At 43.7% G+C, this 23,512-nt stretch overlaps 2 protein-coding genes across 4 annotated transcripts in view; one reads left to right on the top strand and one right to left on the bottom strand.

Moving 5' to 3' along the window:
* The window catches only part of GEMIN5 (gem nuclear organelle associated protein 5), an 82,523-nt gene extending 65,529 nt beyond the window's left edge, over positions 1-16,994 (bottom strand). For 2 of the 3 annotated variants that reach the window (XM_056516801.1, XM_056516803.1), the window contains exons 1-2: positions 9,879-9,895; positions 71-180 (exon numbers count right to left, since the gene is read on the bottom strand). In XM_056516801.1, coding sequence (XP_056372776.1) covers positions 71-134 — 64 coding nt within the window. In that variant the 5' untranslated portion in view covers positions 135-180; positions 9,879-9,895. Of the gene's footprint in view, positions 1-70; positions 181-9,878; positions 9,896-16,979 lie in introns of those variants that run through there. The other variant, XM_056516802.1, reaches the window with a different exon arrangement.
* A 657-nt stretch (positions 16,995-17,651) lies between these two features.
* DIAPH1 (diaphanous related formin 1) overlaps positions 17,652-23,512 on the top strand; it is a 270,343-nt gene continuing 264,482 nt past the window's right edge. The window contains exon 1 of the mRNA XM_056516800.1: positions 17,652-18,107. Within this exon, the coding sequence (XP_056372775.1) occupies positions 17,982-18,107 (126 nt within the window). The 5' untranslated portion in view covers positions 17,652-17,981. The remainder of the gene's footprint in view (positions 18,108-23,512) is intronic.

The raw sequence follows: 23,512 nt of genomic DNA, 5'->3' as shown, positions 1-23,512 counted from the left end.
GTAATATAATGTGAGTTAGTTTATAAAATATGGATTGATGACAGGTACTTTTTTTTAAATCAAGACTTACCTGCCGCTGCCTTCCCGGTGCCTTCAGTAACCTTCCTTTTTTTGTCCTCTAGGGCGGTCTTCATTTTGGTTCTTGTAGTCGACCCGTCAGACTGCAGCTCAACTTATCAGCTGGAGGAGAAAAGAGGGAGGAGTTTTCCTTTATGTTAAATCCTGTTTACAGGCCACACTGCGGGAAGATATATTGAGGGAAATGATAATGTGGAGTCATTTTGGGTAGAAATATATGGCGATAAAAAATAAAATACTGATGGGAGGTTTGCTAAAAGCTGCCAAATATAGTGGAAGAGGCAGGGGATCAATTATTTAGGCAAATACATGAGGCAGCAAATTACAGTGAGATGGTAATTATGGGGGAACTTTACTATCCTGATATCAACTGGGAAACTGAGACCTGTGAATCTCCTAGAGGAAACTGATTTTTGTATGCAGCTAAAGATAATTATCTGTCCCAAATGGTGCAGGACCTGACCAGGAGGAAAGCCCTAGTAGACTTAATATTAACCAACAGATGTTACAAAGTAACTATTGTGCAGGTTGGGGGACACCTAGGAAATAGTGACCACTATATAATAAATTTCAACATAATAGGATGTTCTGTAGAGGATCCACGATAACGATGTATAATCAGCTCAGAGAAGTCCTTAGCAGGATAGATAAAGATAATGTCCTCAAAAACTAAGTACAGAAACTAAATGGAACATTTTTTTTATTATCTTAAATGGGCCCAGTGAATCAGGGCAAAACATTAACCTTTTGAATTCACATTATAATTGTTTTTATTTTCCTTTTATAGATATCATGGTTTATGGAAAAAAACAAAAGAAGACCACTAGGGGTTCCCATAATATCCAAAACATAATTCTGTACAGCCTCCGAATCACCTTTGTGCCAGCTGAAGCACAGGCAGGGACAAAGGCCAGTAAGTGAGAGTGGGACTTACACTCCTCTGTGCTCACTCCTGTCCCATCTATCAGACTCCTGTCTGAAGTCAGAGAGGAGGGGGTTACAGAACAGCCTGCAGTGATTGGATCAGGAGAACACAGCACAGCAGACTCGGGTAGGAAATGAATGAAGGATAAGTAAGGGCACGCTCAGTGCTTGTTTCGGACATGCCTCTTCCTGAACAGTGGATGTCAGATTGACTGAGCAGCAGAACGGAGGGATTTGTGAGCCAAATAGAGAAGCTAGACACATAAAAAGGACATGGAAAGAATCTGTATGGTCTAGTGACTAACATATAGCATTATTTTTTTCTTTGCTATGACAGATACGCTTTAAATTCTCACTGTGAGAGGTACATACCTTATGGGATTGAAAGGGTAAGGAAAAGGAGAAATCCTTTTAATTACATTTCATTTTTCAAATACATAAATAATGAAAAGGTTAAAACAAAGTGTTAGCCCTTTAAAAAAGTAATAAGGGTGGGATTATAGAAGTGATCAGGAAAAAGCAAATATATTAAACACATTTTTTCCACTGTGTTCACGTAGGAAATGAACTATCAGGTAAAATATAGCAGGATAAGGTAAACTGTCCAGTACATATCACCTGTCTTAGGCTGGGTTCACACCATGTTTTGTTAATATGGGGACCGGATCCAGCTGGGGGGAGTGAAAACCGTGCACTCCTGTACCTCAACTGGACCCCACCCGCATCCCATTCATTTGAATGAGCCGACCGGAGTCAGATAGGGACTCTGGTCGGCTCATTTTTGCCCCGTATCTGGTTTTATGACCGGACCTAAAACCGTGGTATACCACTTTCTGACTCCAGTCGGCTCATTCAAATTAATGAGATGCGGGCAGGGTCTGGCTGGGGTACGGTAGCGTGCGATTTTCACTCTCCTCAGCCTAACTCAGGAAGAAGAACAATGTTGCCTAAAAAAAAATCTAAATAGACAAATCACCAGGTCCAGATGGCATTTACCCCTGCGTTATATATGGGAGTCAAATAATGTATAGACAGAACCCTATATCTAATATCCAAGGACTATATAGTGAAAGGGATGGTTCCCCAGGACTGGAGCATAACAAATGTGGTGTTAATATTCAAAAACGGGTCAGAAGATGACCCCGGGAATTATAAGCCTGTTAGTTTAATCTCCTGTATGTTAATTTTTTGAGGGTTTTCTAAGAGATTTAAAAATAAATGCCCTCATATCAGCAAGGCTTTATGGGGGATCGGTCCTGTCAAACTAATCTGATCAGCTTTTATGAGGAGATGAGCTCAAGACTGAACCAGGGGCAATAGCTGAATGTTGTATATGTTGATTTTTACGAAACATTTTGGGGGATTTTGGTGCCCCCTCAGCTATTTAAACAGCACTTTGTCCATTAGTCTGTTGCTGCTTTTGTTGCTAGAGAGTGATTTACTTTCCTTTCCTACCAGTTCTGTCTTCTATAATTTTTTTTGGTCTCTCTCTTTTAGATAGCATCCTGGGATTTGTCGACCATCACTCCAGTGGACGCGAGTCTTCCTCTAAGAGGGGACATAAAGCCTACCAGGACTGGGAAACCCTGCCACCTGACACCTATGAATATTTTAGGTGTGCTAGTTGTTGGCCACAATCTAACCAAGAATCCACCATTTATGATGTAGTCATCTGGCTGAAGGATTTCTTCAGCAGCTCTATTATTGAGCTTAAAGTCTCCCTTACCATGAAGAGACCTTTATATTGGTACTCACAGGGGCAATGTGGTTTTGTTTTAAGTTTTATAATATGGGCATCATCACTAAAAAGTTGTTTGATGGATCGGTTGTATGTCATTCACAAGCACCATACTAAAATTGTAACATGCCTTTCTGGGCATCGTTATAATAACGTGGATGAGTAGATTGAGCAAAATCTCAAACCATTAGTTGGGGCCCTTCCCTTGTACCTCCATGATTCAATGAATGTCTTGAATTGAGATTGGAAAAAGACATGGCTATTGTAATAAGCTATGTTGAATCTTTATACACGTTCATCTCAAATAAAGGTAAATTGCAGGCTTTTGAATTCTTCCTTAAAACCAATAACCTCAAAATTGATCTGATGAAACTTGGAATTGTTAAAATTTGTCCTGAGTCACAATTTCTTTGTGTTTTGGGACTGATTCAACATCCAGGTAAATGGGACTGCGATGGACATCCTGTGCCCCCCATATGCAAATCTATTTATTGAATATTGGGAGTATTTGATGATGCAAGGCATGAGACATCAATGTTAGTAGTCCCTAATTTTATGGCACTACTTCATCATTGAAATCGTCTTTAGATGTCAAGGATCTCTTGCTACTTTTGATTGATTCTGAGTAGTCTTAATAGTCGTACGGAAATTAATTTCTTGGATCTCAAAATCATGGACAACCAACTTTTGGTTTTTGATGTGGGTACCAAAGACAAACCTGGATAATATGCCCTTGGTGGCAAAATTATTAGAAATAGAAAACCACTTTTTTAGAACACCAATAAGGCTTATTTAAAACATAACTTTTACTTGATATGATAAAAGATATCAAGGTACATAAAGGGGTACACACAACAAAAGAGGAGGGCAGACAAGAAGGGGTAACATGTGGTGCCCTAATCTATAGTCCCTAACAATAATTGCTCCTGATTTCTAAGTGTGGAAATGGGGAGAGGAAGTTTTTTTTTTTGAACAAAAGTAGAACAATATATACAATTATGTGGTAGGCCTCTTTTGCCTACGCGTTTCACCCCTGTATTTTTTAGGGGCTAATCAGGGATAAGAGGGAGCCACAAAACGTTAATATATTAGATTGATATAGTGTATCAAAAATAATATTTATGCAAAATGATGCATGATAACATATAATAGAAAATCTAATTCGGCAGGCGTCTCCAAAAGAATATATAAAGATGATACAAAGGAAGTCTGTGTCAGTCCTTGTCAGTGTCTGTTGTGAAAAGGTAATGTGTGATAGTTGATTAATCATAACCGTAAGACAGCGACAATCACCCCCATGCATGATAGAGATCACAAATATATGCATTATATCCAATGATAGACTTATAACATAAGGTCGCATATGGTGTAGTAATATGGGATGATGACTGCACTGTTAAAAAAAAAAAATGTAAGAAAAATTGGGGTCAGATGGAAACCATAAGGTAGATAATTATTAAATCCATATAAGTTAATATTCCTTGACTTATCAAAGCCAAGATATTATAAGGTGTTATGAAAAGAGGAAGGGCAAACGCAGCCTCTGAATAATGGGGGATCACAGATTCCTATAAAGATGAGTAACATTAAATATATGCCCCTATTGAGTATTGAAAAATGTATAAGAGTTATAGACACTGGCTATATCAATTCCTATTGCTTACCTAGATAGTATGCTGGCACAGGGTTACATTACTTAGTGGCACATCAGGTAAATATAGATGTAGAAAGGAGATAGAAATTCCTGTTCTGTCAGGGTCTAAACCAAAAATGGCCATATATATATGACTGTAGTAGATCGGTATATTTGGAACATAAAAAGTGATGCAGCATCACTTCATGCTTATTCTTACCTTAAAGAGGTACTAGTTGGTCAAAGTGAAAGAGCAGCACTAGGTCGGGGTACACTTAAATGGGCACGTCATGAAATAAAAAAATTGATATGTTGTAGTACTTAAGTGCTACAACATATCTCTAATATACTTTAATTTAAAAAAGTGATACCAGTTTAAAATCACTTTTAAATTCGGCCACTAGGGGTCGCCCTCCTAGTGGCTGAATGCATTCTGCAGTGACGTCACTACAGAATTTGACTCATTGAAGCCTGGCAACGAGTCGAAATTCAGTCACTGCGGTGCTCGCTCCCGCCTGTCAATCAGACAGGCAGGAGCGAGCGCTTTGAAGGAAGTGGATGCGCGCAGGCTCCCGGGGACAAGGTAAAGAATTATGGCGGGGGGGGGTTGTGTTGAATGTTAACCTATACAGTATGCCTCCAGTTTGCCCACTACAACTCCCAGCATGCCCTGACAGCCAATAGATGTCATATATACTCGAGTATAAGCCTAGTTTTTCAGCAGGATTTTTCATGCTGAAAACTCCCCCCTCGGCTTATACTCGAGTGAACAAAAAAAACCTTTCTGGCTTTAGCTGTGAGGGGATGGTCCCGGCCGTCCATCTCCGCCTGTCAATCCCTTCTCAGTGGTCTTCAACCCGCGGACCTCCAGATGTTGCAAAACTACAACTCCCAGCATGCCCGGACAGCCGATGGCAGGTTGAAGACCACTGAGAAGGGATTGACAGGCGGTGATGATGACGGGGGGTTGATGATGACATGGGGGGGGGGGGATGATGTATTTCCCACCCTAGGCTTATAACTTTTCCTGGGTTTTTGGGGTGAAATTAGGGGCCTCGGCTTATATTCGGGTCGGCTTATACTCGAGTATATACGGTAAATTAATATTCCTTGACTTACCAAAGCCAAGATATTATAAGGTGTTACAAAAAGAGGAAGGGCAAACGCAGCCTCTGAATGATGGGGGATCACAGATTCTTATAACCCCTTAAGGACTCAGCCCATTTGGGCCTTAAGGACGCAGACAATTTTATTTTAACGTTTTCGTTTTTTCCTCCTCGTTTTCAAAAAAATCATAGCTCTTTTATATTTTCATCCACAGACTAGTATGAGGGCTTATTTTTTTCGCAATCAGTTGTCCGTTGTAATGCCATCACTCACTTTACCATAAAATGTATGGCGCAAACAAAAAAATACTATTTGTGTGGGGAAATTAAAAAGAAAAACGCAATTTTGCTAATTTTGGAAGGTTTCGTTTTCACACCGTACAATTTACGGTAAAAAATACATGTGTTCTTTATTCGTTGGGTCAATACGATTAAAATGATACCCATGATAATATACTTTTCTATTACGGTTTGTTGCTTAAAAAAAATCGCAAACTTTTTAACCAAATGTTAAAATCCAAGTGTTTAAAATCCCCCTATTTTGAACACCTATAACATTTTTATTTTTCCGTATAAGCGGCGGTATGAGGGATTGTTTTTTGCGCCGTGATCTGTACTTTTTATTGCTACCATATTTGCTTATATAAAACTTTCAATCCAATTTTTATAAAAAAAATTTTGGAATAAAATGTTATAAAAAAGCAGCTATTTTGGACTTTTTATTTTTTACGTTCACGCCGTTCACTGTATGGTATCATTAACATTTTATTTTAATAGTTCATTTATTTACGCATGCGGCGATACCAAATATGTATATAAAATATTTTTTTAACACTTTTTGGGGGTGAAATAGGGAAAATGGGCCAATTTACGTTTTTATTGGGGGAGGGGGTTTTTCATTTTTTTTTTTACTTTTACTTTTATTTTTACACTTTAATAGCCCTCATACAGGAAGGCAGATCAGAGCAGAAGACGCCGGGAAGGCAGCGGAGGCAGGTGAGGGGACCTCCGTCTGCCGTGCTGGATGATCGGATCGCCGCGGCAGCGCTGCGGGCGATCCGATCATCCATTTTAATGACCGCGATGCTGCAGATGCTGTGATCTCTATTGATCACGGCATCTGAGGGGTTAATGGCGGACATCCGCGGGATCGCGGATGTCCGCCATTACGGGCGGGTCCCTGGCTGCGTTCAGCAGCCGGGACCTGCCGCACATGATCCCGGCATCGCTCCGATGCTCGCGGTTATGCTAAGGATGTAGATGTAGGTCCTGGTGCGTTAAGTACCACCTCACCAGGACGTACATTTACATCCTGCGTTGTTAAGGGGATAAAGATGAGTAACATTAAATATATGCCCCTATTGAGTATTGAAAAATGTATAAGAGTTATAGACACTGGCTATAGCAATTTCTATTGCTTACCTAGATAGTATGCTGGCACAGGGTTACATTACTTAGTGGCACATCAGGTAAATATAGATGTAGAAAGGAGATAGAAATTCCTGTTCTGTCAGGGTCTAAACAAAAAAATGGCCATATATATGACTGTAGTAGATCGGTATATTTGGAACATAAAAAGTGATGCAGAATCACTTCGTGCTTATTCTTACCTTAAAGAGGTACTAGTTGGTCAAAATGAAAGAGCATCACTAGGTCGGGGTACACTTAACATAGTTGTGCCCTTAAGGGAACAATCTCCCTAGCTGCAGATTGCGTTCCACAGCACAGGAAGTGATGCCGTCTACATCAGCCGGCATCTGTATTTAAACCACACGCCGACCGCGAGATAGTATGCGGCGTCCTCGTGGCACATCCTGGTTGTTTTCACTGCGGCATCATCAGGTTTGCAGACTTCCTTCTTGGTCTAATATATGTTGTATTTTTAAGACCTTCTGTTCTTTGTATGGCTCAAAATACATTTTCCTTCTTTGCAGCTAGGGAGATTGTTCCCTTAGGGGCACAACTATGTTAAACGATAGCTCCCACTATCACTTTTTTTCTGTCCCTGCCTATTACCCATCAATCCCTAACCCCCTCCCTGCCTAAATTTTTTTTTTACATATTAAAAATGCCTTTTTGTCTGTCTGGTAGTGTGCTCACTACCAGGCAGACTTCCCCTACAGGCACCACGTCACTGATGCCTGCTGGGGCCGACACTTCCGCCCGTAGTTCACCTATACAGGGTGCCTCCAGCTGTTTCCCCACTGCAATTTCCAGCTTGCCTTGACATCTATTGGCTGTCTGGGCATTCTGGGAGTTGTAGTGGGGAAACAACTGGAGGCACCCTGTATAGGTGAACACCGGATCTGTGATGGCCGCACATACCGCTCCCCGCCGCCCAGCCCGCAATCCCCCCGGCCCCGTCGCACCGCTCAACTCACTCCCCCTCCCCCTTGGTTCACCCATTCAGAGTACCCCCTCCCCGCTGTGCAGCCCGCAACCCCCCCCCGGCCCAACTGCTCCGCTCAACCCACTCCCCCTCCCCACGCCCCTTAGTTCACCTATTCAGTGTCCCTCCAGCTGTTTCCTCACTACAACTTCCAGCTTGCCCTGACATCTATTGGCTGTCGGCATGCTGGGAGTTGTAGTGGGCAAACTGGAGGCATACTGTATAGGTGAACATGCAACCCCCCCGGCATAATTCTTTACCTTGTCCCCGGGAGCCTGCGCGCATCCACTTCCTTCAAAGCGCTCGCTCCTGCCTGTCTGATTGACAGGCGGGAGCGAGCACCGCAGTGACTGAATTTCGACTCGTTGCCAGGCTTCAATGAGTCAAATTCTGTAGTGACGTCACTGCAGAATGCATTCAGCCACTAGGAGGGCGACCCCTAGTGGCCGAATTTAAAAGTGATTTTAAACTGGTATCACTTTTTTAAATTAAAGTATATTAGAGATATGTTGTAGCACTTAAGTACTACAACATATCAATTTTTTTATTTCATGACGTGCCCATTTAAGTGTACCCCGACCTAGTGCTGCTCTTTCACTTTGACCAACTAGTACCTCTTTAAGGTAAGAATAAGCATGAAGTGATGCTGCATCACTTTTTATGTTCCAAATAAACCGATCTACTACAGTCATATATATGGCCATTTTTGGTTTAGACCCTGACAGAACAGGAATTTCTATCTCCTTTCTACATCTATATTTACCTGATGTGCCACTAAGTAATGTAACCCTGTGCCAGCATACTATCTAGGTAAGCAATAGGAATTGATATAGCCAGTGTCTATAACTCTTATACATTTTTCAATACTCAATAGGGGCATATATTTAATGTTACTCATCTTTATAGGAATCTGTGATCCCCCATCATTCAGAGGCTGCGTTTGCCCTTCCTCTTTTCGTCACACCTTATAATATCTTGGCTTTGATAAGTCAAGGAATATTAACTTATATGGATTTAATAATTACCTACCTTATGGTTTCCATCTGACCCCAATTTTTCTTTATTTTTTTTTAACAGTGCGGTCATCATCCCATATTACTACACCATATGCGACCTTATGTTATAAGTCTATCGTTGGATATAATGCATATATTTGTGATCTCTATCATGCATGGGGGTGATTGTCGCTGTCTTACGGTTATGATTTATCGACTATCACACATTACCTTTTCACGACAGACACTGACAAGGACTGACACAGACTTCCTTTGTATCATCTTTATATATCCTTTTGGAGACGCCTGCCCAATTAGATTTTCTATCATATGTTATAATGCATCATTTTGCATAAATATTATTTTTGGTACACTATATCAATTTAATATATTAACGTTTTGTGGTTCCCTCTTATCCCTGATGAGCCCCTAAAAAATACAGGGGTGAAACGCGTAGGCAAAAGAGGCCTACCACATAATTGTATATATTGTTCTACTTTTGTTCAAATTTTTTTTCCCTCTTGCCATTTCCACACTTAGAAATCAGGAGCAATTATTGTTAGGGATTATAGACTAGGGCACCACATGTTACCCCTTCTTGTCTGCCCCCCCCTCTTTTGTTGTGTGTACCCCTTTATGTACCTTAATATCTTTTATCATATCAAGTAAAAGTTATGTTTTAAATAAGCCTTATTGGTGTTCTAAAAAAGTGGTTTTCTATCTCAGAATCATGACTGACAGAAAGGTTTGAACTTTTACTGACATTCACAGAAAGGGTATTTTAGTAAATTGTTACCTAATGGCTGACTCGTTTCATCCTTTTCTTGTAATAAAGCCGATTCTTCAAGGACAGTTGTTACATGCCAGACACAATGATGCATACAGTAGAGGTTACCCATGTTATACTGTAATTTGGTGCAGGGTTATGTACAAGTACAGAGAATGGACATGTGACTTTTTGGTACCCACTAGAGATAGCAAAATCGGCTTTGAAAATCTGCAGCAAAATACACACCTATGAGCATACCCTTCCGTTGTATGTTATTTAGTGAGGAAATCCTTCAGGTACACAGGAGTCGCTGCTCTGCAAGGAGATACATGTCCAATGAAATAAACTCCAAATGGAGTAAAATCCAGCACTTCAGTAGGATAAATTTTTAAAAAATATTCCAATTTTATTGAATGTAAAATAAAATCAAGGTGGACTGCAAATAATAAAACCAACAAGTTTCTCAAGGTCTCAGCATAACCCTGTTCAACTCTGTAAAAACAGAAACTATTCCTATAAAGGTTCTACCCTCTGAATCAGAATTCACCTAATAGGCCTAGCTGATTATCTATATCAGTGGTTCTTAACCTGGGTTCAGTGAGTCAGTCCCGGGGATTCGGCAGGGGAGGTCGCAACAGGACAGGCGAACCAAGCAATTGCTTGGGGCCCCGAGCTGGCCCGGGGCCCCGAGCAGAGACGGTGTTTGCCCGTCCTGTAGCGATGGGACAATTCCCCCCATCACTATTAACTCCCGGCGGCCCCACGTTAAGTTTAAAAACGCAGGGCCGCCGGGACGTAACTGAAGGCCCGTGCGTGCGCCCATGTAAACAAAGGCGTGGACTGAGGACCGGAGGATAGAGAAGGAGGAAGACACGCGCTGGCCAGCTTGGTAAGTGACCAGCGGCACGTCATCTTCGGTGCTCTGACCAACGGTCCCGAGACCTACTGCTATAGCCGTAGCGGTGGTCGGAGCACTGAAGTGGGCAGTATACAGGCATACAGCCTCCAGCCATACACTGTATATGGCTGGAGGCTGTATGTCTGTGGGGAAACTGCCTACATCAGTGGTCTTCAACCTGTGGACCTCCAGATGTTGCAAAACTACAACTCCCAGCTTGCTGTCCGGGCATGCTGGGAGCTGTAGTTTTGCAACATCTGGAGGTCCGCAGGTTGAAGACCACTGGCCTACATAATGTGGGGGAACACTGCCTGCCTAATGTAGGGGAACACTGCCAACCTAATGTGGGGGACCACTTCCTGCCTAATGTGGGGGAACTCTGCCTGCCTAATGTGGGGGAACTCTGCCATTGTTGCGAAAATGACATGAGAGGGGCACTTGCCAAAGTAAAGCCGCGCATTTCTGAACTGGTCTCTGAAAGACAACAGCAGAAGTCACACTGATTTGCAGTAAATATTCATTATGTTTTTGTGTGAAAATCATGTTTTCATGGTTTTGTTCTTTGATCTTTATGGTTTTGTTCATTTTATGCACCTATGTATAAATATATACTTAAATATATACCTCCTATGTTTTGAATTTGAAAAAAAATCACATTTTATTTTTTCAATTAAGAGGGGTTCGGTGAATGTGCATATGAAACTGGTGGGGTTCAGTACCTCCACAAGGTTAAGAACCACTGATCAATATTATCTGATACAATGTTTTTAAGGTATATATTTAAGACACTATTCAGGTAGTGAATATGTCCTCCTAGATATAGACAAATAAAGCAAAAATATGTACATATACTATATCGGTATGAAAATTCATGCCTTTAGGTATCATAGAGTCTGATTTCATAATCCAAAAAAGAACCTCTCTAGTATATGTCTTGTGTGTCTAATCTCCACCTCTTGGCAGCTTACTTACATTTTTTATTGCTATTACCTGTAATGTGGCTGTGGAACCATAGTGCACAAAGTGCTTTGACACACCAAATACAGCTTTAGTGTGAACTCTGCCTGATACTTGTTAGAGCGTGCGCTAAGGAAATACCTCATATGTGTATGTCAAGTGTTCGGCGGGTGCACTAGAGGGTTCAGAAGCGAAGGAGCATCAATGGGATTTAGGAGAGTGAGTTTTTCTGAAATGGTTTTTGGGGGGCATGTCCCATTTAGGAAGCCCCTATGGTGCCAGGACAGCAAAAAAACCCACATCGCACACTATTAGGGAAACGACACCCCTCAAGGAACGTAACAAGGGGTACGGTGAGCCTTAACACCCCACAGGTGTTTGACAACTTTTTGTTAAAGTAGGATGTGTAAATGAAAAAAAAATATTTTTCCACTAAAATGCTGGCTTTTCCCCAAATTTTACTTTTTTACAAAGGGTAATAGGAGAAAATGCCCCCCAAAATTTGTAACCCCATTTCTTCTGAGTATGGAAATACCCCATATGTGGACGTCAAGTGCACTGCGAGCGAACTACAATGCTCAGAAGAGAAGGAGCGCCATTGAGCTTTTAGAGAGATAATTTGTTTGGAATGGAAGTTGGGGGCCATGTGCATTTACAAAGCCCCCCGTGATGCCAGAACAGTGGACCCCCCACATGTGACCCCATTTTGGAAACTACACCCCTCACGGAATGTAATAAGGGGTACAGTGAGTATTTACACCCCACTGGTGTTTGACAGATCTTTGGAACAGTGGGCTGTGCAAACAAAAAAATTAAATTTTTCATTTTCACGTACCACTGTTCCAAAAATCTGTCAGACACCTGTGGGGCGTAAATGCTCACTGTACCCCTTATTACATTCCGTGAGGGGTGTAGTTTCCAAAATGGGGTCACATGTGGGTATTTATTATTTTGCATTTATGTCAGAACCGCTGTAAAATCAGCCACCCCTGTGCAAATCACCAATTTCGCCCTCAAATGTACATAGTGCGCTCTCACTCCTGAGCCTTGTTATGCGCCCGCAGAGTATTTTACGCCCACATATGGGGTATTTCCGTACTCAGGAGAAATTGCGTTACAAATTTATTTATTTTTTTTCCTTTTACCTCTTGTGAAAATAAAAAGTAAAGGGCAACACCAGCATGTTAGTGTAAAATTTTTTTTTTTTTACACTAACAGGCTGGTGTAGACCCCAACTTTTCCTTTTCATAAGGGGTAAAAGGAGAAAAAGCCCCCCAAAATTTGTAGTGTAATTTCTCCCGAGTACAGAGATACCCCATATGTGGCCCTAAACTGTTTCCTTGAAATACGACAGGGCTCCAAAGTGAGAGAGCACATGCGCATTTGAGGACTAAATTAGGGATTGCACAGGGGTGGACATAGGGGTATTCTACGCCAGTGATTCCCAAACAGGGTGCCTCCAGCTGTTGCTAAACTCCCAGCATGCCTGGACAATCAGTGGCTGTCCGGAAATGCTGGGAGTTGTTGTTTTGCAACAGCTGGAGGCTCCGTTTTGGAAACACTGCTGTACAATACGTTTTTTATTTTTATTGGGGGGGACAGTGTAAGGGGGTGTATATGTAGTGTTTTACTCTTTATTAGGTGGTAGTGTAGTGTTTTTAGGGTACATTCACACTGGTGGGTTACGGTAAGTTTCCCGCTAGGAATTTGCGCTGCGGCGAAAAATTTGCCGCAGCTCATACTTGAAGCAGGAAACTTGCTGTAAACCCGCCCGTGTGAATGTACCCTGTACGTTCACATGGGGGGGGGGGACCTCCAGCTGTTTCAAAACTACAACTCCCAGCATGCACGGTCTGTCAGTACATGCTGGGAGTTGTAGTTTTGCAACAGCTGGAGGCACACTGGTTGGAAAACCTTCAGTTAGTTTCAGTTACCTAACTCAGTATTTTCCAACCAGTGAGCCTCCAGCTGTTGCAAAACTACAACTCCCAGCATGCACGGTCTGTCAGTACATGCTGGGAGTTGTAGTTTTGAAACAGCTGGAGGCACACTGGTTGGAAAATACTGAGTTGGGTTCTGTTACCTAACTCAGTATTTTCCAACCAGTGTGCCTCCAGCTGTTGCAAAACTACAATTACCAGCATGTCTGATCAGAAGGGCATGCTGGGAGATGTAGTTATGCAACAGCTGGAGGTACGCAACTACAACTCCCAGCATGCCAAGACAGCTGTTTGCTGTGTGGGCATGCTGGAATTTGTAGTTTTGCAACATCTGGAGTGCTACAATTTAGAGACCACTGAACAGTGATCTCCAAACTGTGGACCTCCAGATGTTGCAAAACTACAACTCCCAGCATGCCCAGACAGCAAACAGCTGTGTGGGCATGCTGGGAGTTGTAGTTTTGCAAGATCTAGAGGGCAGTATAGGGATCACTGTGCAGTGATCTCTAAATTGCAGACCTCCAGCTGTTGCAAAACTACAAATTCCAGCATGCCAACACAGCAAACAGCTGTCTGGGCATGCTGGGAGTTGTAGTTTTGCAACATCTGGAGGGCTACAGTCTAGAGACCACTATAGTGGTCTCAGACTGTAGCCCTCTAGATGTTGCTATGCAACTACTCACCGGCTTCCGTCGCATCCGGGAGCCGTCCTCTTCTTCCGCACGCCGCCGCAGATCTCCGTCGCCGCCGCCGATCCCCGACGCTCCGCTGCCTCCGGAGGGGTAAGTGGACTCCGGCGCCGCTCCTCTTCGTTTTCCCCGTTCTGCCACGCCTATTGTGGGTGGGCAGGACGGGGAAAACGAAAGTAAACCCCTCCGCCCCAGATCTGCTATTGGTGGTCGCATCTAGACCACCAATAGCAGAGATAGGAGGGGTGGCAACTCTGCCACCTCACTCCTATCGCTTTAGGGGGATCGTAGGTGTCATGGACACCCGCGATCCCCCTTCTATTCCGGGTCACAGGGTCACCATAGACCCGTAATGACCCGGAATCGGCGCAAATCGCAAGTGTGAATTCACTTGCGATTTGCGCCGATCGCCGACATGGGGGGGTCTAATGACCCCCTGGGCATTTGCACGGGGTGCCTGCTGATAGATATCAGCAGTCACCACGGCCCGGTCCCCGCCCGGCGCGCGGCGGGGGCCGAAATTCCCACGGGCGTATGGATACGCCCTTCGTCCTTAAGTACCAGGACGCAAGGGCGTATGCATACGCCCTTCGTCCCCAACAGGTTAAAGGGGTACTCCCGTGGAAAACTTTTTTTTTTTAAATCAACTGGTGCCAGGAAGTTAAACAGATTTGTAAATCACTTCTATTAAAAAAATCTTAATCCTTCCAGTACTTTTTAGGGGCTGTAAACTAAAGAGAAATCCAAAATATAAATGCATTTCCTCTGATGGCATGACCACAGTGCTATCTGCTGACCTCTGAGGAACTGCGAAAATCTCCATTGCAAACATATTCTGCTCTGGACAGTTCCTAAAATAGACAGCAGAGGTCAGCAGAGAGCACTGTGGTCATGACATCAGACGAAATGCATTTCTATTTTTTGATTTCTCTTTAGTATACAGTCCCTAAAAAGTACTGGAATGATTAAGATTTTTTAATAGAAGTGATTTACAAATCTATTAAACTCTCTGGCACCAGTTGATTTAAAAGAAAAAGTTTTCCATGGGAGTACTCCTTTAAATCTTATCTTATACCGTTCACCAATTACAGAAGCAAAATCCAGAAAGTGCATAACACCCAGAATAATACTCAATATACACTTCTCAAAAAATAAAGGGAACACTAAGATAACACATCCTAGATCTGAATGAACTAATCGTATGAAATACTTCCGTCCTTACATAGTTGAATGTACTGACAACAAAATCACTCAAAAATGATCAATGGAAATCAAATTATCAACCCATGGAGGTCTGGATATGGAGTCACACTCAAAATCAAAGTGGAAAACCACACTACAGACTGATCCAACTTAGATGTAATGTCCTGAAAACAAGTCAAAATGAGGCTCAGTAGTGTGTGTGGCCTCCACGTGCCTGTATAACCTCCCTACAATGCCTGGGCATGCTCCTGATGAGGTGGCGGATGGTCTCCTGAGGGATCTCCTCCCAGACCTTGACTAAAGCATCCGCCAACTCCTGGACAGTCTGTGGTGCCACGTGACGTTGGTGGATGGGGCGAGACATGATGTCCCAGATGTGCTCAATCGGATTCAGGTCTGGGGAACGGGCGGGCCAGTCCATAGCATCAATGCCTTCCTCTTGCAGGAACTGCTGACACACTCCAGCCACATGAGGTCTAGCATTGTCTTGCATTAGGAGGAATCAAGGGCCAACCACACCAGCATATGGTCTCACAAGGGGTCTGAGGATCTCATCTCTGTACTTAATGGCAGTCAGGCTACCTCTGGAAAGCACATGGAGGGCTGAGCGGACCGCCAAAGAAATGCCACCCCACACCATTACTGACCCATTGCCAAACCGGTCATGCTGGAGGATGTTGCAGGCAGCAGAACATTATCCACAGCGTCTCCAGACTCTATCACGTCTGTCATGTGCCCAGTGTGAACCTGATTTCATCTGCAAAGAGCACAGGGCACCAGTGGCGAATTTGCCAATCTTGGTGTTCTCTGGCAAATGCCAAATGTTCTGCACGGTGTTGGGCTGCAAGCACAACCCCCACCTGTGGATGTTGGGCCCTCATACCACCCTCATCAAGTCTGTTTCTTACCTTTTGAGTGGACACATGCACATTTGTGACCTGCTGGAGGTCATTTGCAGGGCTCTGGCAGTGCTCCTCCTTGCATAAAGGGGGAGGTAGCAGTCCTGCTGCTGGGTTGTTGCCCTCCTACGGCCTCCTGATGTACTGGCCTGTCTCCCGGTAGCACCTCCATGCTCTGGACACAGCAAACCTTCTTGCCACAGCTCGCATTGATGTGCCATCCTCTATGAGCTGCACTACCTGAGACACTTGTGTGGGTTGTAGACTCTGTCTCATGCAACAACTAGAGTTAAAGCACCACCAGAATTAAAAAGTCACCAAAACATCAGCCAGGAAGCATAGGAACTGAGAAGTGGTCACCACCTGCAGAACTGCTCCTTTATTGGGAGTGTCTTGCTAATTTCCTATAATTTCCACCTGTTGTCTGTTCCATTTGCACAACAGCATGTGAAATATATTATCAATCAGTGTTGCTTCCTGAGTGGACAGTGTGATTTCACAGAAGTGTCATTGACTTGGAGTTACATTGTGTTGTTTAAGTTTTCCCTTTACAGTAACCCCCCGACATGCGATGGCCCCGACATATGATCAAATCAACATACGATGGCCTCTCAGAGGCCATCGCATGTCGATGTCAGCATCGACATACGATGCTTTTATATGTCGGTGCCATCGCATGAACTGCTATCCGACAGCGCAAAATGCTTAAGCTGCTGTCGGATAGCAGTTTAAGCATCCTGGACAGGTTCACGTTCACTTACCTATCCCCGCTGCTCTGGGTCCACTTCTCCAGAGTCCGGGCCTCGCTTTCCGGCATCGTTATTACGTCGCTGCACACGCTGTCCCGGCGCCGCAACGTAATAACGTCACCAGAAAGCGAGGCCCGGAGAAGAGGAGGAAAAAGCCGGAGGATCCCGAAGAAGAGGCTGGAGCAGCGGGGCAGCATCGGGAGCCCCTGGGACAGCATCGGGAGCGGTGAGGACGCGGTCCGGAGCGGCGGGGACAGGTGAGTATAACTTCCTATACTTTACATTGCACGAATCCCTCAACATACGATGGATTCGACAAATGATGGGTCGTTTGGAGCGAATTACCATCGTATGTTGAGGGAACACTGTATTTTTTTGAGCAGTGTATAATTATAGACGTTGATTAGAACAAATATAAAAGTTGAACTCCTGCAATTGCTATTTGGCCCAGCAGATGGCGGTGTCGGCGTCCACATAGATTACCAACACACCCACTTGGCCTCGCGGCCCTCCCCGCTATATGGTACATTCCAACATCCCCCTTCAAGGTAGACGAGCGGCCACATATCATTACGTTCTATAGATTTACTATTAAGATTTACGTCACAATGAGAAATTTCCACATATGGGGAACAAAACACTAAACAAATGAGAGGCATTTTGCCGGAGTCCCCCCTCTTGTCACGAGTTGGTCCGTTCTGTACCCGGAAGTGCTGAGGAAGAACTTATTTCAAAGTGGAGTTTTGCCCTTTCTTCCGCCCTCACGTGTGAATGGATCGCCTGTTGCGCGCCTGCTCATGAATATGCAGATTGTATGCTAATGAGGCCCGGGCAGCGTGTACTGCAGGGTGAAGCCAGAGCTCACAGGGCACAGCGCCGCGTACAGGACGGAGCCGGGGCCCGGTGGAACACGGGGGCCTGAAGACGCGGGATTATCGGAGCAACGAAACCGCAGCGTCCACCGGAGCTTTATTGTCTTCTCAGCCAGGCCTCCGGGGAAAGTAAGCCGGCGGTATGGATCCTCCAGCCGGGGGAGGCGGCTATGGAGGTGGGGGACCTCCCGCTCCCACCAAGAGCACCAAGGAGAAGAAGAAGCTGAAGAACCCTGAGGAAGGAGGAGGCGAAAAGTCCAAGAAATTTGTAAGTTTCCTGGAGTTCCTTAAAGGAGCCCCCTCCCTTTTCAGTTTTGGGGGGGCTCCTTCCCTAGTGGGTGGGGCCTGGGGTTCCCTGAGTCACACCAGGGGGCTGGCAGTGACCTCAACACTTAAGGTGCCCAAAAGTTGCACAACTTTTCATTTCTCCCCTTAGATTTTTATGAGGACATCATCTGTCACTCTTCATCATTGACATGTGTCAGATCCTGGGCTGTGTTCACACCTTCAGATCTGTAACTGCAATTACAGAATATACTGTCAGTAATGGGTCGGTTCCATGCCCTCCATTTATAGTCAATAATTACAATTAAATACCTGAACGGGTGTGCGAACACAGCCTGGCATATGGCAGTCAGCAACGTTTGGGGGGCGACCTCGAGAAGAAACATTGGTGGTCCCCATGGCAACCAAGTAAAGGATAGCCAAAGTGACAGATGGATTTTGGTTGCTATGGACAACTTTACTTTGCGCTAGCGCCAAGAAACGTATTGTTTTTCGCCGGGCAGCGTGTCAAATGGCGATTCTTGTGTAAGCAATACGCTACATATCCACTCAGGTGGCCCTGCGCAGTATATAACATGGACTCCAAATGGTGGCCCTCCAGCTGTTGCAAAACTACAGCTCCTAGCATGCCCGGACAGCCAACGGCTGTCCGGGCATGCTGGGAGTTGTAGTTTTGGAGAACGCGGGTACGTAGATTGTGAGTTGTTAAGTTTTTACAAGTCTCCATAAGGGCTCCTTCACATCACGATTTTTGAGCTGATGTGTTCTATGCTTGAAAATCACATCGAAACGTATATATCTACCACATGGACCTGTGTTATCTCATTACTGTGCCCTCATCTCGCCTTTCTGTTGGTCACAGTCATTAGACTGGGTTCACATCACGTTTTTGCCATACTGTTTTCAATCAGTTTTTCTAAAGAAAACTGTATGGCAGTATGGGAAAAAGTAAACCGTATGCGTTTTTAAACTGTATACTGTTATTAAAAGTGCATACAGTTCCATCCGTTTTTATAAAAAAACAAAAAAAAATATATTTTTTGATAATTTTGTCCATTTTTAATGGGAGGGGTGTTGGGTGGGGACTTAAGGTTTCCCGTATGGAACTGTATACATGTGCGTTTCCCATTGACGTCCATGTTTAAAAAAAAACGGATGCGGTTGCAGTACGGTTTTTAAACCGGAGACTAAAACTTGGTCAACCACTGTTTTGACTCCGGTTTAAACATCCGTACTGCAACCGCATACGTTTTTTTTTTTAACATGGACGTCAATGGGAAACGCACATGTATACAGTTCTATACGGGAAACACTGACAGTGTACGGTTTTTACTTTGCACATGTGCATTTGCATCCTAAAGTCCCCACCCAACACCCCTTCCATTAAAAATGGACAAAATTATCAAAAACATGTGTTTTTTGTTTTTTTGTTAAACGGATGGAACTGTATGCACAGTTTACAGTTTAAAAATGCATACGATTTACTTTTTCCCATACTGTTCCATCGATGTTTTTATTTTTTATTTTTTTATAAAACAATTGAAAACAGTATGGCAAAAACGTGATGTGAACCCAGCCTTATACTGTGCCCTCATGTTGCCTCTGGCTGTCAGTCATTTAGTGTCCCCCACCCTAATGTGTCACAGTCAATACTGTCCCCTCATCTACCCCCTTGTCTGTCAGTCAATTCCCCAGTGCATGGGCAATTGTGTTAAACGAGCTGCTGATGTCCCATGACCACTTCAGCCAATCAGCAGTCTTGACATTCATGCTTTGTACACCTGAGTACGGAGGCTGACCAGAGTGCCGACCGCAGGCAGTACAGTGATCCCTCAACTTACAATAGTTTCAACATACAATGGTTTTTTTTCTTCTGGACCATCGTAACTTGAAACCAGACTCAACATACAATGTACAGATAGTCCAGATCTGTGAAACGTGTCAATGGCGGGAAGAACTGACCAATCAGAATGGGCATTTCACTGGTAAATCACCTCTTACTGAAGTACAAGCACTGACTGGTGCATGGTAGCGCCCCCTACAGTACAGGGAGGAACTACACTTTCTGTACTACTCCTTACCTGTGCCAGGGTTAGCTGCTCCTTTGGACACCAAGTAAGGGCGGCTCCATTTGGGACACTGGGTGTACTGTATAGGACCCTGAAGAAGCTCCTGTCCTCTACATAAGCCATTGTTTCCCAACCAGGGTGCCTCCAGCTGTTGCAAAACTATAACTTCCAGCAGCTGGAGGCACCCTGGTTGGGAAATACTGACATAGACAGTGATTTACAGCTCCCAGCAGATCTTTCTTACTGTTATATGTAAGGATTTGCTTTATCTATATTAGTTATCTACTTATTTTTCTTTAATCCTCACCTTTTCCTATTTTTGGATGACACTTTGGAGATTTCAGAACCAATTACCAGGTTTCCTTAGTTATGGTCTCAACATACAATGGTCGTCCCAGAACCAATTAATATTGTAACTTGAGGGACCACTGTACAGGGAATCAGCGTGGGAATGGAGGCAAGGATTAGTAAAACGGTTTAGGCCCCTTTCCCACTACTGTTGTCACCCTGCAAAATCTTCCGTCATGAACTCCCGTCTGAAAGTCCCCAAAATGTCCTATTCATGTCACTGGGATATTTTGACCATCCTGCAGCACCAGTTATGTCCCGTTATCACTAATGACCGTTATTTTTGATGGCACAAAAGAAGGTGCGTGCACAAATTTTTGTCCTGTCAAAAATAAACTTTTAACATTGAAGTCTATGGGTGACGGATGTTCACAATTGACATGCGTTAGGGCTCGTTATTTTAACATCTGTTATGATCCGTTATTTTTACTGCGCATGCTCAGAACATAAAAATAAAATAACATACTATAATGGATGGAACATGTCCGCTGTTTTGACAGAATGCCCATTAAAATAAGGGACAACGGACATTATCATCCGTTATGTTACTTTTTTTTTGTCTATAATTTCATGACCTCTTTCAGCAGAAAAATTGCTGTCAAAATGCAGGGACATGATGGTAGTGTGAAAGTAGCCTTACTTTAAAATATGGACAACACCTATTGAAAATGGCTGATAAAAACCTCGACGCTACCACGAAATTCTGGCGCCTGGGACTCGTCGAGCCCTGGTCTAGAAAGATTAAAAAGCTTCCAACATATTTTTTTTTTATTTTATTTCATTTATATCAAACATATAAAAATTTAAACTTGTAAAAACATTTGTAAAATACATCGATGTTTGGCCTTTTCTACATTAATGTCACATTGTGAAAACCTACTACCGTATGTCTAAAGTACAGTGGTCCCCCAACATACGATGGTAATTCGTTCCAAATGAGCCATCGTTTGTCGAATCCATCGTATGTTGAGGGATTCGTGCAATGTAAAGTATAGGAAGCTGTACTCACCTGTCCCCGCCGCTCGAGATGGTGTCCCCGCCGCTCCCGATGGTGATCCCGGGCCTCCGCTGGGCTCTTCGCTGTCTTCTCCGGCCCTCCGCTGTCTTCTCCGGCCCTTCGCAAGGCCTTACTGGCCCTGCGTAGCGACGTCATTACGCCGCTGCGTACGCCATTCCTATTGGATGACGTGCGCAGCAGCGTATTGACGTCATCGGAGAGGGCCGAGAAGATGCTGGAAGACCAGCGCTGGACCCGGAGGGCACCCCGGAGCATCGTGGAGGGGTAAGTAATACTTACCGCACCACACGGGGAACATTAAGCTGCTATCCGGCAGCAGCTTAAGCATTTGGCGCTGCCGGATAGCACTTAATGTGATGGCCCCGACATAAAAAAGCATTGTATGTCGATTTCATCATATGTCGGGGCCATCGTAGGTCGGGGGGGTCACTATATACAACTTTTAGGCTAGGTTCAGACTATGGAATTTCCGCCTGCAATTCCGCTTTTGAAATTGCAGGAGGAAATTCCGCTTGCTAAAATGTATCGTGTAGTGAATTCACACTTCGGAATTTGTGAACGGAAATTTTATGCCCGGAGATTCCGTAGTCTGAACCGAGCCTAAGGTTAAGTTTCCACTTGGTTTTTTTTCTGGCAGTTTTTGGAATACTGCCACTGCAGTTTTTGAGCCAAAGCCAGAAGTGGATCCATAAGGAGAAATATAAGTCCTTCCTTTATATTTCCCATTCCTTTTTAATACACTCTTTTTGGCTCAAAAACTGCAGTGGCGATATTCCAAAAATTGCCAGAAATAAAAACCAAGTGGAAACTTAGCCTTAGATGCATATGACTTTACTTTTCAGCATACGGTTTAAAGGGGTATTCCAGGCAAAAACTTTTTTTTTTTTTTATATATATATATCAACTGGCTCCGGAAAGTTAAACAGATTTGTAAATTACTTCTATTAAAAAATCTTAATCCTTCCAATAGTTATTAGCTTCTGAAGTTGAGTTGCTGTTTTCTGTCTAACTGCTTTCTGATGACTCATGTGCAGCTCCTATGGGGATATTCTCCCATCATGCACAGCTCCCGGGATGTGACATCATCATTGAGCAGTTAGAAAACAACAACTCAACTTCAGAAGCTAATAACTATTGGAAGGATTGAGATTTTTTAATAGAAGTAATGTACAAATCTGTTTAACTTTCCAGAGCCAGTTGATGTATAAAAAAAAGTTTTTGCCTGGAATACCCCTTTAAGGCCATCCGTTTCACAAATAAGTTCAACTTGAACAAAGATTGTGATGTGAACGAGGCCTAAGCTGCCGGATGAGCACTGATGGGCACAGATTCCTATGTGCTCTCATGAATTGAGATCAGCAGGGATGGTGATGCCCTCATTGTACTGTCAGAGATGCCTGATGACAGGGGCTTCAGCTGCCGGACACCTACGCCTCTGGCCATGGAGCTTACCTGTAGGTTCACATCACTCTCCTGGTGTCACATTCCTCACCTGTCAGTTCTCTGTTACCTATAGAAGGACTGTGCGGTGTATAGCTGCTGGGTCAGCTGATCATAGTAAAATACCTGTGTGTGTCTTAAAGGGGTACTCCGGGGAAAAACCTTTTTATTTATTTATTTATTTTATTTTTTTTTTTATTTTTTTTGTCCACTCGAATCCTGCTAATAAACAGACAGTAGACAGAAACCAGAGGGGATGTCTAGCTAAACCTTTTTTTCATAGATGTGCCCAGACTGTGTGTGAGCATGAAAATAAATATATACTTGCCTCCCTCGCAGTCTCCGATATCATGTCGCCCAGTCTCCTCTGAACTTCGCTTCCTTGGGGCTGGCCGGAGCTGCAGACGTGATGTCAGAGACCGCAGCGGTGTCCCATACCAGCCATTGTTAGGCAAACGGCACAGTCCTTCTACTGCAGCTGCTCAAATCTGCAGCTCAGCAGTGTGTAGATTT

The sequence above is a fragment of the Hyla sarda genome, chromosome 4 (assembly GCF_029499605.1).
Source record: "Hyla sarda isolate aHylSar1 chromosome 4, aHylSar1.hap1, whole genome shotgun sequence".
NCBI classification, from domain to species: Eukaryota; Metazoa; Chordata; class Amphibia; order Anura; family Hylidae; genus Hyla; species Hyla sarda.
This window is presented reverse-complemented; position numbering and strand designations above follow the sequence as displayed.